This window comes from Marmota marmota, unplaced genomic scaffold (assembly GCF_001458135.2).
Source record: "Marmota marmota marmota unplaced genomic scaffold, marMar, whole genome shotgun sequence".
Classification (NCBI taxonomy): domain Eukaryota; kingdom Metazoa; phylum Chordata; class Mammalia; order Rodentia; family Sciuridae; genus Marmota; species Marmota marmota.
The window spans coordinates 4,632,714-4,650,023 of NW_026000222.1; the positions used below are offsets into that span (position 1 = coordinate 4,632,714).

General features: G+C 47.7%; 1 protein-coding gene across 2 annotated transcripts in view; it reads right to left on the reverse strand.

Annotated features, from left to right (window-relative positions):
• The window catches only part of Cdh13 (cadherin 13), a 1,261,125-nt gene that overhangs the window by 534,468 nt on the left and 709,347 nt on the right, over positions 1 to 17,310 (reverse strand). For both annotated transcript variants that reach the window (XM_048792348.1, XM_048792349.1), the window contains one exon: positions 6,648 to 6,856. In XM_048792348.1, the coding sequence (XP_048648305.1) occupies positions 6,648 to 6,856 (209 nt within the window). The remainder of the gene's footprint in view (positions 1 to 6,647; positions 6,857 to 17,310) is intronic.

Sequence of the window (17,310 nt, forward strand, 5' to 3'; positions counted from 1 at the left end):
TCAGTGTTGTGTTAAATCTGATTTCTAAGTCCTCTGAGGTTTCTCTATGTCATTTCCTCTGTAATCAGAGCAATCCCGCTTACTGCAAACTTGCAGTGACCAAGTGTCTCCACAGGAATCGCTCCTAGAGTCCCAGATGTTGCCTTCCCCGTATTTGCGTTCAGAATCCACTGGCATTTGGTGTATGGTCACAGTAAACTCTAGGAGTGGAGGCATGAGAGCCTGGAAAGTGCGTTGGCTCTCATGACTGTGTCCTGTCTTCCCTCCGATGGACTCCATTCCATGCACTTGAGAAGCCCCATTGCTGTCGGAGAGCACGGAGGACTTGCAGAGCGGGACTGCTCCATGACCAGCTCCATGACCTAAGACCTGTGTCTATGGGTCTCAGTTTCCCGGCTTAGAGGGCAGAAAAACCTCGCGACTTCCAGGCACTGGTGTGAGGAGTAAATCAGACGATGCACACGGAACTAAAATAGCAACTTATAATTCATAAAACATTAATGTAAAGCATTTTCCCAGACTTGGCACCATGAGGATGAGCCAGGATCCTGCCCTGGCCAAGAATTACATTAGGAAACCATGACAACGTAAGGCTTGTCCTTCTACCTGAAATTTCTTTGGGCGTTTTGCTCGACTATGGACTCATTTTTATTCATAATTGTCTTTTAATTTTCTTATGTCCTTTCAGGTTTTCACTGGATAATAACAGCACCAATGAAGCTGCAAATGTCAGTTACCAAAATAGCAGTGGTGACAGCCAACCCGAAGGCCCATCTCAACTCCCAGGCCTGCCACCCGCTGATGGAGAAGAACGTAAATAATACATCATTAATGTGGGAGACCTGGGGTTCCCTCCCTGACACCTCAAAGAAAACCCCATTAATAACGTTTATATTGATTACTTGTTGAATGATACTATACATATATGATAGGCATATGCATACAGAGTTAAATGAAACATTATTGAAATTAATTTTCCCTGTTTCTTTTCAATGTGACTATAAGAAACCTTAAAATGATAAACGGTGACTCACAGTATATTTGTGGGACTCTGATGTTGTGCAAAATGAAATTGAGTTTTCACAAGCCAAAAAGAAGTCAATTTCAGTTATCTACATTTTCTATGGGATCAGTTAGTTTCCCCCAAGCATTTCAATTAAAATTAATCTTCGGAATATAGTTTTCGTAGATTCTGACCCACAAAGCACTCTGTTATCTATTTAAGTTAATGAATCGGAGGATATCTTTTTATCTGTGTTTGAGGAGTACCCTGGAGCTAAGAGCCATAAACACAGCAGTTTAGGCATGTGTCAAAACACAACAGCCTAATGCCCTATTTAAGGTCCAATTCTTGGATTCCTACAATAATTTTCCCAATTTGGGTGACAGTTAAATTGATACTAATTTTCCATGGTAGTAACTGGGGAGGCTTTTGCTGTGGAGAGTGGTAATTCACAGGGTTTTGAAGTTATTGCATTTGTTAAATCGGTGCATATTAAGTTTCTACTCATCATTTCTTTACGATCACAGTAAATGCACAGATTGGTCATCCACTGGGATATTTGTAAAACATATTTCATGTAAGCAAGATCGATATAATTGACCAGCTCTACAGACTCTGTGTCAGTCCACATCAGTGTGATAAGGTCTTGAGAAAGATGATTCATTTCACTGTAGCTGGTGACTCTCATTTTTGAAGCATCTGGGATGCTTTGAAGAAGTGAAGTCTGGTCACCTATGTGTGGTGGGGCAGGTGTCTTGGAGGTTTGATGGCATGATGGCCAAAACAAACAAACAGAGGATGCAAATGGTCCTCTTGGGATTGAAAAAAAAATTGGAGCTTCTCTCACAAGTAATAAATGTGCAGAAACACTTTTGTCTAGAATGTGAGATCAGGAAAACTAGGGAATTGAATTATAGAAGTGACAAGGATTTAGGTGACTTTGCAGTACCATATGGCTGATTGCTGGTAAACATGTGATTTGATGAAAATTTGTGGTAATTCTAGGTACCCCTTAATATTGTCCAGAGCAATCTGGCTAAGTTTCTCCAGCATGTGTGTTGGCAGAAGGGAGCGCTTAGCCATTGCTTCAGGGTCTCCCAACCAGGACCCCCTAAAGGTCTACGCAAATGGAATTTGAGCTCTGGGAAGGAGTAGTAACAAACACTGATCCCCCACAGGGCACACCACACACTAGCCAGCACCACTGCTAAGGACTTCTGGTAGTTGAAGACTTGTTTCATAATTGTGTTTTGAAAGTTTAAAATAAAATCAACTATTTCCCTCAAGTGGTTCCTTTCTCTGGTTGCTCATTTTATTTTATTTTTTTTTTAGGAACTATTTCCAAACTGACTCTTGAAACTAGATTAGCAGCCAAATTTTTGCCTTTTAAATTGTGTGTTTTAAATTGATGAACAGCTGAAGAAGAACCAGCCTTTAAGTTTACCTTTCAGTATCTGTCAGAACTTTCTTTATTTTTAAGGAGTCTTAACGTGCCAAAAAAAAAAAAAAAAAGCGAATAGATACTGTGATTATTGTTGCATTTATTTTGAACAACCTGATTAAGAGTCCAGTTTTCCCTTTTGGGTCATGTTTTACCCTGTATTGACTTCCAGGAAAGAAATGTAAATTGCTCTTAGTTATCTTTTAAATACTGTCAAAGCTGCTGGTATTTTTTACCTGGGCTCATAGAAATGCAGAACCCCTAACTACAGGATTTCCTTATCCAGGAGTAGGCATTTGAGGGACAGGTGGCCACAGTGCAGTCACCTGCTGTCTGGAATCCCACACAGGTGTGGAAGTGATGGTGTCAGGCCCTGGTGGGTGTGGGTGCAGGACTGGTCATCTCACCCTGCCTCATGGGTTCACTGAATGCGCACGGTAGCTCTGCCTCTGACAATCTGTTATGAGGAATAATTGCCATTGGCATGGCACTTAAACATGCGGGTCACTGTTCTGAGGCGCTGCGTGTATTAAGTCTTCCTGTCCTCCTTGCACCCCTACCAGCTGGTACCACGTGAGCCCATATTGTACGGAGCTCAGGAAGCCAGAGCTGAGACAAGAGCAGCACGGGATGCACCCAAGGGTTCTGGCACCAGACCCTCCTGTTAGTCTCCTGCATGGGTGCAGGGTCCCCAAGCTCAGGGCTGGGACTGAGATGGGCACAAGCATAGGTAAGCAGACTGCTCAGGTCAGTGTGTGACAGGGGAGAGCCAGGCAGGCTAGGGGGGCGTGGAAGAAGAGATGTTCCCCAAGGAGGGAAACCTTGGCCAGTCCTGAGGGATCAGAGAGGTGCTGGCTGCTGGTGGAGGGGACACTGTCCAGACACGGCCAGCGTGAAGGGATGGGAAAGCCGGGCCAATCCAAGAAAGCAATGTGGTTTGGTACTGCAGAGGCAGAGTAAGTTAGGGAGGAGTGTTCATCCTGCCCTGCTCTTCCATTTGTTCAGAAGACGTTTACTGAGCACCAAGTGTATACCAAGAATTGTGTTGGGTGCTGAGGGTTGAGCAGTAAACTCACGGATGGGTGGATAGAGGAGGGAAGGAAGACCTTATAACAGTTCCTGCTGCATGTCACATCAATCCAGACCCCCACGATCTGCCCAACTGTTTCCATGATTTTAACTCAGCATTTTCCTTCCAGCCTCCCTTGATCGAGAGACAGGCCCCGGGGCACCAGATGCTGGCTTGTGTGAGTACCAGTGGGCAGGATGAGCCTTGGGGGATAGAGGGTGGCAGATTGCCTCTGCAACTGCAGAGCTCCTGGCTGAGGGTATGGAGGGAGTGTCCCCAGGGTGCACAGTGGCCCCGCCCATCACAGAGGCCTGAGCAGAAATGGGACGCAAGGGGCCAAGAGGAGCCATGCCCAGTGGGACCAGAGTTCACAGGGAGGGTCTGCCACCTTCCACCATGGGGAGAGGACCCTGAATGGGTTCTGATAATCTGCCAGTCTGGGTCTCAGGCCCTGCTTGCTACTGGTGTCAAGAGGAGGCTCCTGAGCCATGCTGCTAGGGTTAGCCCTGGCTCTGCCACCTACTGCTGTGACCAGTGTCAGACAGTCTCATGCCTCTGGGTCTCCTCACCCATGAATGCAGGTGATAGTGGCACCAATAAAACCCCTCTCTGTGGGCTGAAAGAGTAACCCAGCAGGCTGAGCTGTCACAGGTGTCCATAAGCATCAGGGCTGGACTTCACTGTGGTGTGGCCAACAGCTAGCCATTACTGCTCCCTGATCACAGCACTGCCCACTTCCCATGACCCACCCTGCCCAAGGCACAGAGCAGTGGGCACCTGCCTCCCTGCTTTACCTAACCCTAGGCACACTCCTTGTCCCTCCCCAGCCAGCAATGAGTTGACTCCCACCCTGTTAGACCCCTGGGCCACACACAATCTGGCTTTAAAAATCACCAACTACAGATCTATCCACGTCTGTGTTCTCCTCAGAGAGGTTCATCCGCTACCAATTTTGTCTTCCTTTCCTGTTTTTCTTTTTTTCTTTTTTGGGGGCTTGTTATGCACAGACAAAGCTGGGCACCTTCACAAGGCCAGTGTTCACACCTCATGGAATTACCAAGGGCGGAGCTGAGCATGGCGTGCCAAGTGGTGCAGCAGCCTCTGCTTATAGGAAGCAGATAATCGCAGCCAAGATCTGTGGATGGTGCATTGAGATGCAGGAGAATGAAAAACAGCCGGGAATTGGATGAGCTGCTGCTGTGAAATGCCTCCGGGGCCTCGAGGAGCCGGCCTTTCCTGGTCAAGCCCCTTTCCTGTGAAGCCCGGCCTCCCAGCCCACCAAGTGGGAGTTATCCTAGGAAGTACCCAGAATCCTTCTGTCCTCTTTCAAGAAAAACACTATGACCTTGTCTTCTCTGGACATAAAGAGCCACCAATCACAAGGAACATCTGCCAATGAGACGCATCTGGTCCCTTAGGGAGCCCCTGACTGAGTCTCTCCCTGCCTCATGTTTCTGAGGAGCACGTTTTGCTGCACATAGTGGTGACTCTGCTTCTTTATGTATTTGCCAAGTCATTTATGTCACAGGTTAGTGAGACGCCATGGAAATGGCAGTGAGGAAGGAAGAGAAAATCTTGCCTCTGTGGTGTTGATGGGCCTCGTGGCTGGTCTGCACCATCACCAACATTCCATTTTCTTTTAAAACATCAGTGACGCTGTAGATGCATTGCTGGGCTGTGACCTACCCTTAACTACAGTTTCACAGGTAGGAAGGGGAATTATTGAGTGTGTCTAGTTCTGGGATGGAAAATAGATCCTATCCCATCCATAGAAATGTCTTTAAATGCTGAATCGATAGTAGGTTCCTGAAGCACTGCTTTGGGAAGACACTCAGGTCACGCCAGAGGTAATCAGCCATGTCTGCATGAGCATGCTGAAGAGTGGGGCAGCTCCCAGGCCAATGGCCGCTGAGGTGCCATCCCAGCCTGTGCACCCTCCAGTCTGCAGACCAAGAACTTATACGACTTTCTCAAACTTAACAGAGCCAGCACTGCCCGAAGGCCACCTCCACGTGGCCAGTTGTACTATCTCTGCTCCCCAGCTGTGTGACCATGCTCACCCCACTGCTGAACCAGACCCCAGATCACAGACAAGGAGGGTCATGGGTGGCAGATGAAGAAAGGATAAGTGAACCCCGGGCACGGAAAGACTGAGGAAATGCAGGGTCGCACAGAAAAGGCCAAGCAGGCCAAGCGCGGGCCACACTGTTATCATCATTAGTTGAGTAGTTTTCAAAACATCCTTTAATCAAGAAGCCAGAGACTCTGAGCTCTTGGTGAAGGAGGATAGGTGAGTCCTTCCCAAGCCATAGCTGAGTTGACTTTGTGTGCAGCATAAAGCCTCTGAGTGTCAGAATCGGGGAGGCCAAGAGGCAGTGTGGCACTCATGTGCTGTATACACATGTGGGGGATGGTAAGGATCGGCATTCGCATGCATCTGATGGGAACAGATGCTGGTGTGTGGCAAAAGAGGGAGCCGCACCATATGCAATGGCCTTGCTACACAACTCCAGTGGGACACTGCGCTCTTCCCTGCCCCATGTCCATGTCTCTTCCTCTGAAGCTAGCTTCTGTTTTACTTTGAGGGATTACTCTTCCTTTACTCCCTATCCATGTCTTTAGTGGGTAGGGCTGACCCCACCCTGGTTTCAAGAAAAGACATGTGACCCTGACATGGAGGATTAGAGCATCATAGTCCAGTGAACACAGAGGTCAGTGCGGGGAAGGACTCAGGACCTAACGGGAGCCAATGAGATTCAAAGCTTCGTTACCATCATCAAGAAGAGACAGATGTTCTCTCAAGTGGCTTCAGCCTGGGAGAACGAGGTCAAGCTGCAGAGACCTCCACCTTGGGAGGCAGGGAGAGGTGAGCCTCTCAGAGCAGACTCAGCAAAGCAAGATGTATGCAAACCAAAGTTGTTGCCATTATTTGAGCACCAGTACACAGACATCCCTGAAATGTGTGAGTTACATGAATCAATAAACTCCTACTGCTCCTCCCCTACTATTTTTTAAGTTGAATTTCTCTCATTTGCAGCAACAATAACAAAAATAACCTTAGCCAATACCATAAAGACCCATTTTGCACATAAGACAGAGAGACAACCCAATGCTCTTCTTGCACCCAAGGTTACCTGCAAGGACCCCTGGATGTCCTTCCCGCCGATGATCATGAGTTCTGCCATGTCCTCAGCATGGGGAGTCCGCGCGTGCACAAACAGGGTCCTGCCCACTGCAGTTATGTTTCTCAGGGCAACTAGGCTGCCATTGCTGTTCACCCTGAAGTGTGGGCTTGACACCTCATAGCGCAGCTTGTCATTTCCTTTACAGTCGCTGAAGGTCACTGGGAATAGAAAATAACAGAAAAGCATGGTTAGGTTGCTACCTCTCACCTATCAAGTGCAGGTCACCTTGACGGTCCCCACCACAGTCCTTCATCCCACAGCAGGCCACTTGTGCCTGGGTGACTGTGACTGTGTTGATGGATTTTACTCGGTCAAAACACACCCTTGATCGCCTCCCAGTTCTGAGCTGGTGCTAAGCCCTGAGGATGCCAGGATGCAGGGCAGGCCCTGCCCTTGAGGGCAGTGGGTGGCGTGAACAGTCAGATATGGAAGAGTGACATTTAGGGAGGTGATCTAATTCTGGTACGTACTAGTTGCTGGGCAGAACCACAGAGCCCTGGGGAGCATGTCGGACGCCTTCACAGAGGCAAGGTTTGAACTGGAACTTGAAGATAAATAGGAGGTCCTCAACAGGGCGGAGGGCATCCCAGACTATCCCGAGGCATGGATTCAGGAATGAGAACCAGGTAACCAGGAGCACTTGGAGAGGGGCCAATTGGAAATGGAGCAGGGATGTTGGGAAGTAGAAAGAAAGTCTGCAAGTAAAACCAGGTGTGTCTTGAAGACAAACTGGGGAAAGCCAGTAAGTTGCAGTGCTTCGTGACAGCCTTGGGCTATTTTTAGTGTGTCTCAGGTCAGGATCCCATGTGTGCTCTGGTTCTAGTGGACAGCAGTATTTCCCAAGGGTTGAGGTGCATAAGGAGCACATGGGGAGCCCTGTGAAAACCCTGAGATTACAGTGTGCCGAATCTGGGTTATAGCATGGCAGACAGAGAGGCCGGGAAAGCCAGGGCCTGGTGTGTGCTAGTGATCCTGGCTGGACAACGGCGGTGGTGGTGGTGAGGTGGGGAGGGAGACAGGAGCTGAGTGCCTGCAGTTATGGCTCAGCCACGTGTGGGAAGGCAGACGGAAAGTGGCTCCTGGATGAACCACGTGGGACACGGGAGTCCTGCCGCCAGCACTGGTGTGATGGCCCTTGTGCTCCCCTCTGGGAGCTTCTGTGTCTAGCACACAACTCCATTGTTAGGGCCTCCACCACCCGCCCCGTGCTGCCTGCCTCTCTGCCTCTGCTGTGGACTCAGGGGCCCTGGCAGGTAAGCCGAGGAGTAGACTCACTCCCCCCAGCATAGAAACGTACGACCATAGTTCCCCTTATCTAAGGGGGACACACTCCAAGACCCTTAGTGTATCTCTGAAACCCACCCTGGATAGCACCGAATCCTGAATAGACTATGTTTTTTCCTAGGATAAAGTTTAATTTATAAATTAGGCACAGTGAGAGATTAACAATAATAAAAATAATAAAATAGAACAATTATAACAATACACTGGCATAAAAGTTATGTAAAAAGTCTGCAAATCAACATACTGTGAACAAAGTTATGTGGACCGATCCCCCACCTTTTCCCATTGAATTCAGCTCATGGTTGACTACAAGTAACCGAAATCAACTAAAGCAAAAGCAAAGCCACAGGCCAGGGGGCTACATGCTCTCTGCTAAGATGCTTACTTATTTGGCAAACCTTTAATTGAAGTTTAACACAGATACAGAAGAGTGCATAAATCAGACTGTGTGACCCAGTTAATTTTTACAACATGGGTGCTCGAGGACCCATCACTCATTCCACAACACAATATATTACCCTCCCTTCATGGGTAGAATTCCACCCTCCTCCCCAGAGGCTGAGTCCACAGGTTGGGTTCACCTGAGTGTGTGTGTCACTGAAGTGGCTTTACCCAGCATGCCCTGTGTGTTTGGCTGCTTTCATCCTACATCACATTTTGTGAGATTCATCTGTGAGGCCGCAAGTCACATCCTGACCATCAAACACTCTGTAGTATCTGGACCGCTACACCCCAATCCACTCTGTGCAGGCTCAGTTACGGCTTACTTATTCTACTATCAATGGGCACCTGAGTCGGTTCCAATTTGGGTCACTTAACACATTGCTACTAGGGACTTTCTGCTCTATATCTTTTGGTGACATCTACATAGGTCCCGGTCACTGTAAAGCCATATAAATATTTGATGAACTGAGCTGATCTTTCTGCTCTGGAAAGATGACGCTTAAGGCAACAATCGCCTTATCAGATGGTGATATGGAGAGCGTGGATGGGGCACTTTCCACATGCCAGGCGCAGTGACACGCATTTTACAGACATTTCTGAGTCAGGCCTCAAAATGACAAGGAATAAGAACTATTCCGATTCCTTCTCCTGACAGTTTCCAGGTAAGGTGACTAAGGCTTGAAGAGGGCAAAGTTGGTGCCAAGCACACAGGGTTTGTAAAGGATAAACAAGATCTGAGCCCTGGTCCACGTGCCTTTCATCACCACATGGTCTCAGTAAAGGAACACCCACCTGAGCTGAGCCTCCTGGGTCCTCTCAGACCTGAGGGTCTGCACCCTGTGTGCTGTGCTCAGTCCTGCCCCCACCCTCCCACCAGCCCTGAAGCACCCTGCACAGCACTGCCTGTGCACCCCTGGGCAGGGCTCAGAGGCATCTCTGCATAAGCACACGGCTGGATGCTGGGGCGTCTGCGGTTCTCGGGCACTTGCTTGCTTTCCCTCACCACCTTGGTAGCCAAGACGACGCAGGCATGCCTGGTTTCGGCTTTTGGAGATGAAGGGGCTGCTTTCATTACCATCACCAATTAGCATTTGTCCACTGGAAGCAAATTAAATGGCAAGGCCTGCTGGGAATGTGTTGCTCCTGTGGTCAACATGGGGGTTTTGGCCCTGGCCCTGGCCCTGGCCTGTGGATAGGGAGGGTTGGAACAAGGGAGAGGAATACAATATGTGTGAGGGTTTTCATTACACAGCCAAATTCCTTCCTTCCTTCCTTCCTTCCTTCCTTCCTTCCTTCCTTCCTTCCTTCCTTCCTTCCTTCCTTCCTTCCTTCCTTCCTTCCTTCCTTCCTTCCTTCCACAGATACTTAGTGAGAGCTTGCATCAGGCTAGATGCTGAGGTTATAGCATTGGACACAAATGAACACAGTCCTGAAATCTAATGACAGAGACAGACATTAATCCAATACCATTATAAGTAACAGGGTCCTATTTCACACAATATGCAAAGGTCCTGTGGCACCAAGGGAACTGGGCACAAGCCAGTGAGATTAGCACAGAGGGCAAGGGAATGCAAGAAGCAAGGAGATAAGCTTCCTACTTCATAGATAAGCTGTGCTCCCGTGAAGTGGGACCTGAGGGCCACAAGGCCTTGCTCCTTAGAGAAGGCCCCTGGCAACTACAGGAGGTGCCTCCACCTGACTCTTGAAAGAATATGGACCCTCGTTGCCAAAGGAGGAGGGACTCTGGGCCATCTGCACTCCAGCCGTCTGGCAGCTTCCTTTGCCCTCTGTCTTCACACCTCCCACCTCCCACCTTCCCTGCACCCACCCCCAGGCCTACCATTTCATGTGCTTGTCATGGTCTGGGCAGGCAGAGGATGCTTCTCATCTCCTTGGCCCTTGCTAACTCTGGATCATTCTGCAGGATTCAGCTCAAGCTGTTCTCCAAGTTTCCAGCTCTTAGGGCCCTTTGTTTCATGTTACACCAATATGTCTACATTGTGTCTCTGTTTTCCCACAGACTCAGGAGCAGAAACTGAGTCTGATTCTTTCATTCATCTTTACATTTTCAGCAATAAACAGAATGCTTTGCTCCATACAGGAGGCCATCCATAGTGATGCCACTTAGCTAGATTTCTCTCCAGTGGCAAAAGGATGCTCTCACAGTGGTGAATGGGGCCCCCTCTCATGCCATCAGTCGGGGAGGCTACAGGCAAGACTGACAACTGAGAACAAGGCTTCCAGCAGCCTCCTGATGTGGTTGAGCCCCAGAGTACAGGTGGGTAGGGACGAAGGAGCCAACCATGCTCGCTCCCCTCTGCATTCTGGGCCCTGTGTGCACGGATTCATGATGGCACTTGGCCTCCTGTCTGGCCTTGGACATGGGTGAAGTCCTGTGTGGTTGTTTGTCTTTCTCCAGAATTCCAATAAAGCTTTGTGCAGCTCTGAAGCATAGGTGGGATGAAAGGGTGCTTGGACAAATAACAGCTCCAACACCTACCATTGGCAGAGTGGCTCCTGAGGGCCTGGCTCTGGGCCAGGGACAGTACAGTCAGTCCATGCAACCTCAGCCTCAGGGTGATGCTAAACTATAGCAGGGTTTCCCAACTCCCATTTTTTCTTTTTCTAATTACTTATGCCCTTAGGAGCCTTTCCAGAAATTTCCTCCTAATTGCCTCCACTCTCGTGAAATTTTAATATCACAGATACACTTAAATCTGCTTATATATCGCATGTGAATCTTTATTCTTTTTAAGTACAAATTTTGCCCTTCCCCACAAGAACCTAATTCACCCCATTTGGGGCAACAGAGTCCCACTGAGAATGTACAGTACAGACTCTCTAAGCATCATTTCCACTTTCTAGAAGAGACTGAGCCTCAGGGACACTGACTGAGTTGTTCAAGGCCATGCATCCTGGAAGGGATACAGCCAGAACATGCCCCCAGCCTGATCTGTCTCGAGAGCCCAGGTTCTGGGCACTCTACTCCTAGGAAGAGATGAAGGAGAAGAGAAATGACAATTGCCCCATGTCAACCCCCTTGGGCCCCTCACGAATCCCGTGGGTGAAGGCACACTGGGGGGCCACATCCACCCCCAGCATCTGGCACTTCTTAGGCCCCGTGTGTCACAGCACCTCCCTGCCAGGTCAAGGAGCTGCCTGCACTGGGGGGAGGGGAGGCGTTTGCCTATTTTCAACACCACCTGAACTCAGGAGCAGATGCTTTGGACCAGGGAATCTTTCTCAAGGCCAATATCTACGACACCATCAAGGAAACATTTGAAAAATACCTCCCTCCAGAGAATAGATAGAATTGGGCTGGCTGGGCACTGTGCACCTGGATCTTTCCAAAGCCCCCCTAGACAAATGAAGTGCACACGAACCAAGAACCAAGACCTTAGGTTGGAAACTGTTGGACAAGATGCCAGGTTTTCACACTTACCCGCCATTCCTGGCACTGAAGGGGGACCTAGCATGCCAGCACCTGCTCTTCCCACACCCTGAATAAAGCAGTTCTACTGTTATTTTTAAGCCCTTTTCGAATCCTGGATCAGTTGGAGGAGCCCTGTGACCTTGGACAACTGAACCCCACCGATCTTTACTCCTCGACATCTTCTGCTAGTGAAATGGGAGTAATAGCACCCCCGCTTACGGGCACCATCATCCCTGTGGGATGCAGAAACCAGACAGTCCGTGCCTACACAACGCAGCTCTTGGGTCAGGGCTGCTGCTCCACCAACGGGAATCACCATCAGTGTCCCCATAATTCTGGGCACCAGGGGAGCCCCCCCTTCCCTGCCCTACAGAGCTTCCCTCTTCTGGCTGGTGTCCCCCTGCCCGGTGTCCTTCAGCTTTGTTCTGGTCAGGCGCCCTTGCTCCAGCCTGGCCACATGCAGTTACCACGGAGACAGGGACTCCAGGCAGAGACTCCAGCTGATTCCGATCCAGCCCTGCCCACCTGTGAGTGCTTTGGTCTTTCTTGCTCAGGCCCAGCCTTCCTTCCTTGCACCAGAAGTTGTAGAGGGAAAGGACAGGAGAGGGTGAATCCCAGTGTGCTGCCCGCCGTGCACCCGACCCAGTTGTACTGAAAATACTCCAAATGGACTGTCTGTAAGGACGGCTTCATGTCAATCTAAGGGATGATCTTTCCTAAAATAGTGATGCCCGTCCTGAGCTTGGCCTTCATGATCGCCCTGAATCTGCCCATTATCACCTGGCATCAGTTGTAGGCAAGACTGTTTTCCTCTCTGGAAACAGAGGATGATCCTTATTCTCACATTGAATATGCCAAGTCTATTTTTCCTAATATGTATTAAAATAAATCTAAAGAGTTAACTAAAAAATAAATGTCCTTTTATCCATGAAAACCCTCAAGGCGACATTCACTGCATCCTTGGGAATGTGGGTGGGGCTGCTTTTCTTCCTTCATTCCTAAGCCGGACAAAGACCTGTTTGGCTCCACTGACCAGCCTTTGACCTGCGGGGCTCTGACAGCCGGATGGCTGGGGTGGACCAATACACCCAACATAAAGGAAGAAGGCTTGGCAGATGCCAACCCTAGGAAAGGCACCCATGGAGGTCACCCGGTGGTGGTGACTTTGGCAATAGCTAGATGACAGACCTGACACACGGGAGGAATCATTCAGCAAAAGAGAAAGAATTCACCACACCTTTTTTTCCTTCTGGAGAACACAGACTATTTTCCTACCAATCCTCTCAGCTTCCATTCCCTAAAGGGTTCAAGGGACAGAATCATCACATTGTCGCATAGCATTAGCTTGGTGGTCCCCACCAACATATCAGTGATTCGCCAGCTTTTCAGCAGAGATCAAGACAATGTGTGTTTGGAGGTCCAGAGTTCAAAGAACATACTTAAGGACGAAATTGAATGGATGACTATTTTAAAATATTTGTTTCTATAGAGACAGCCTCCTAAGTAGCTCTAAATGACACCATGTGGATAACATAAAGGAAAAATTCTAATAAACAATTAAACTTGTGAGCAGCAAATATTTGGAACCTCTATCTGGGGGACAATGACTAGCTGCGCTGTTCTGAACTCACAAATGACTTCGGCATGTTGTTTATCATGGTGGCATTTCAAATAGCTTCTGGAAAGGAAAAAAAATGATACTTATAATACACTGAACCTGAGGATTTATTGGAATCAATTGCATAATATCATTCTTTGAGATAATCTTTGAGCACCCCAGGAGGAGAGAGGGGAGAGCGAAAACTCCCCACCTGGGGGAAAATGCAAATTAGACGACAGGCACCACTCAGCGTTTCAATTATGCTTTCAGCGTGTTTCCACTCAAAATGTCCTCTGGGCTTAATGCAAATGTCACAAAAAGACAAACTTTAGCTGGGAGACAAAACCACAATCGAAATGGAAAGTTTGGCACGTGAATTAAGGGGCTTAATCTTCCTGACCTTGATTTTTTGCTTTTCTATTTCTTTCTTTTGAATATGATTCTTAGGGATAAAAATCCCAAAGGCATAGATTTCTTTCCATTTAGAAATAACAGGTGAAGGAGCAAATTAAGCTGTATTATGATCCCAGGAAATATGAAAATGCAAGTGGATTTAAATTTATCTGCAAAATAAAGACTAGTTCTGCTTATATAGACAGGTATAAACCCATACATGGATCCTGTGCTCTTCCGGCGCGTTTGGTCCATCTGTGAGTCATGCACTCTCACCTGAGGTAGACAGATGGTCTTAAGGAAAGGTAGAATCTGTCCGTTGAGACTTGCCATTGAGTTTGCGCATAAGCTGTAGAGCCTGCCAGCCTTAGTGCTTAGACTGTTTGATTGCCTGTGCTGGGACTTGAGTAATTCTGTATCTGTCATCCTGGGAGCTGGAGCCTGTCCACAGGCAGGTGTGTGGGTTCCTCCAGGATCTCTGGACCCACACACAAGAGGATGGCTACAGCAGTGGTGCGCTGGCCATAGAATAACCCGGATTTGTAGCATATGTCAAGTTTAACCATGTGAATGCTCTATACAGTGCTGACCTCAATGTACCCAAGTGCCTTCACGGCCTTGAAAATTCTCTATAATCTTCATGGGCTTGCAGAAGTACCTGCACTAGTCATCTTCAGAGACGAGGCACTAGCCCTGCAGAGCAGAATGTAAATGGCTTCTTCTGTCTCAGCCTGAAGGGAATCCACCATCCCTGTTCCCCTCACCTACTCACAAACACAGAATTCAACTGCCCATCAGCGTGGAGGGCCTGCATATTGGTTGATCTGCAAAGTGTTTGCGGGCACAGAAAGCCATCTCGCGACTCAAGTATCATTTAGTTCAGAAACATCAGATGGACTCTCCCCAGGATGCAGACCATCATTTAATTGCTTTTCACATCCCTCAGCATCCCACTGGCATCCAGAGGCACTAACTTCCTTTTAAAGAATTCACAAAGCCGGATCCTGGGGCTCCTCGGACCTGCCGGGATGAGAGGAACAGAAAGCCAGGCCTCGGTTTCCCTGATGCTCCTTCCTCAGGCATTCTGACGGAGCAAGCTTTCTCCAACATGGCTCAGTCCCTCCCACACTGGGTCAGACTGGGGGAGGAACAGTAAGCACAGCCCCCGGCCTTGACTCATCCGCTCTCCTGATTCCCGAATGCTCTGGACTGTGTCCCAGCTGAACCTTTGGCTCAGAGTCAGTGCCCACAGCCACCGCTTCTGCAGGATTCGGGGAGTGCTGCTAACCATGACGGATGGACCCAGGCGTGGATTTCGTCTCCAAAGACTGTGTAAATTTGATAGGTGCACACTACACATAAAACAGTCTTAATGCCATCTCGTGTCAATTCCAACTTTGATATAGAGTTTCAATTCTATCATGACAGCAGAAGATATAATGGATGATTCAGTCAAGTGATCCTCAGCCGAAAACCTATTTTTGCCATGTAAACCCTTACGGGCTTCCTCTTAGAAAAAGACAGAGCCCACATCTGATTTCAGGGGAATTTTTCTGTCTCTTATTAAAAACGGAGCTGTAAGCTCTGAAGCTGCTCTTTTCTGTCAAGGTCTTACGATCTCCTCTTGCTATGGATTCTTCAAAACATGGCAGTTTGCTTTCTGATAGGACGCTGTGAATTGCCTACCCTCGGGTGGTTCTAATCACTATGAATTGGGTATTTCAAATTGGAATTACTTTATATATCGCACAGTGCCTGACACAGTACACATTCAGCCCTGTTTGTTGAATGAATAAACAGCAGATCTGAAACTTGGCAGCTAAGCAAATTTAAAATTCCCCAAACAAAACTGACAACGATGGCAAATTCATGTGAAGATCTGAGTAAGTCAATTTGAAAGTCACCTGCTCAGCGAAACAGAAATCATGGTTTCAGCAAGTCTGAGAATCACCAAGTCTTGGATTTACAGAGATCTCCTCTTGATTTTTTTTTCCCTCATTGCTATCCATGTCTCTAAAAAAGCCCTTCATTTCTGATGTACCTAGAAATCATATGCACGCTTGCCTTCCTCCTCCGAGCTTCTCTGGGGTGAGCTAATGGAAGGAGAAGTTTGCTTTACTGTAACTTCAAAAGTATTTAATCTCGCATCTGTAGTTGTTCAGACACCTGTGGCAGTGTGCTGGCTGAGCCTGTGTTGGGACACAGAGCTCAGTTTTGTTCGATGACTGGCAGTCTGGCGATTTCCCAAGTACCTGTACATGAGCCTGCAGAGGATGGGGCCTAAAAGGAGGATGATTTCTGGATGAGATCCAGAGAGGCACAGAGTCAGGAAGAAGATGGAGAGAAGAATACAGCCCTGGTTGCCTGGCCAGCCCCAGGGATCCACAGATCAGGGGGAGAGGAATTTATAAATACAAGCTCAAAGAGTCATAAACCACAGGTGACATCAGTATTCTCGAGCACCATTACAGAAGTTCCCAATAACTTTTGGTTCCCAATAACAAACTCTTATGGTGAATGGCAGCTTGGCTCACGTCTCTCTGAGTAGAATACAGCTTGGCCCTGCAGAGATGACAGAGAAGACAAAAGCGGCTATAGGGAGTCTTCAGTTATCTTGAGGGGTTAGCGGCCTTGGGGATTTTGAGGAAGGACTTGTCACACAGAGAGAAGCAAAAACAGACTCCCTCCAAGACCTTCCCAGGAATGTCAATGAAGGAGAAGACATAGGAGCACTTGTGGGTTCATGTGGAGATGCTCTAAGGTCTTCCAGAAATTGCACAATAAAGGATGAATTGAGGTCCCATAGTTGTGCATTTGGGGAACTATGAGTCGGTGCAATGCAAATATTAATATCTATTTGACCTCAAATTTGCCAAAATACTGGAAAAGCCTAAAGAAATTTAGATTACTATTTAGAAGGCAACTTCTGTATGAAATAATTTGCCCTTCATTGGACATTTCCCGGAGGGGGGGTGCTAAATGACTATTTAGCAATAATATTGTGAAATACATTCCAGTATTAGAAGATGGCTCTTACAATTTGGAGATTTTATTATTCTAAAGCTCAACATATTTATCCAGTAACCCACTGAAAATGTCATTTGTTCACTTACATTGTGAAAGACAGTAGGCACTAAGGGATGAATGTCAACATAAAAATGAATAAGTTCACTATCTACCTTCATGATATTTAGAGTCTGAAGGCTGACCCCATGATTATCTGGAGAGATGCCATATTGAAGAATCAGTGTTCCATTTTGTCATCACGTCAAAAGGCCAAATAAGTGCCATATAGTAGAAATTACAAGCAGACATATCATAATTCAATATAATAAATTCTTTCTAGCAGTGAGAAAAAGTCAACCAATGAACTGTCTTACCATTCCTAGAGGCATCCAAGGAGAGGACTATCAACTTTACTGAAGATATGAGCTCTCAAAAATTGCTTAGAAAGCAAA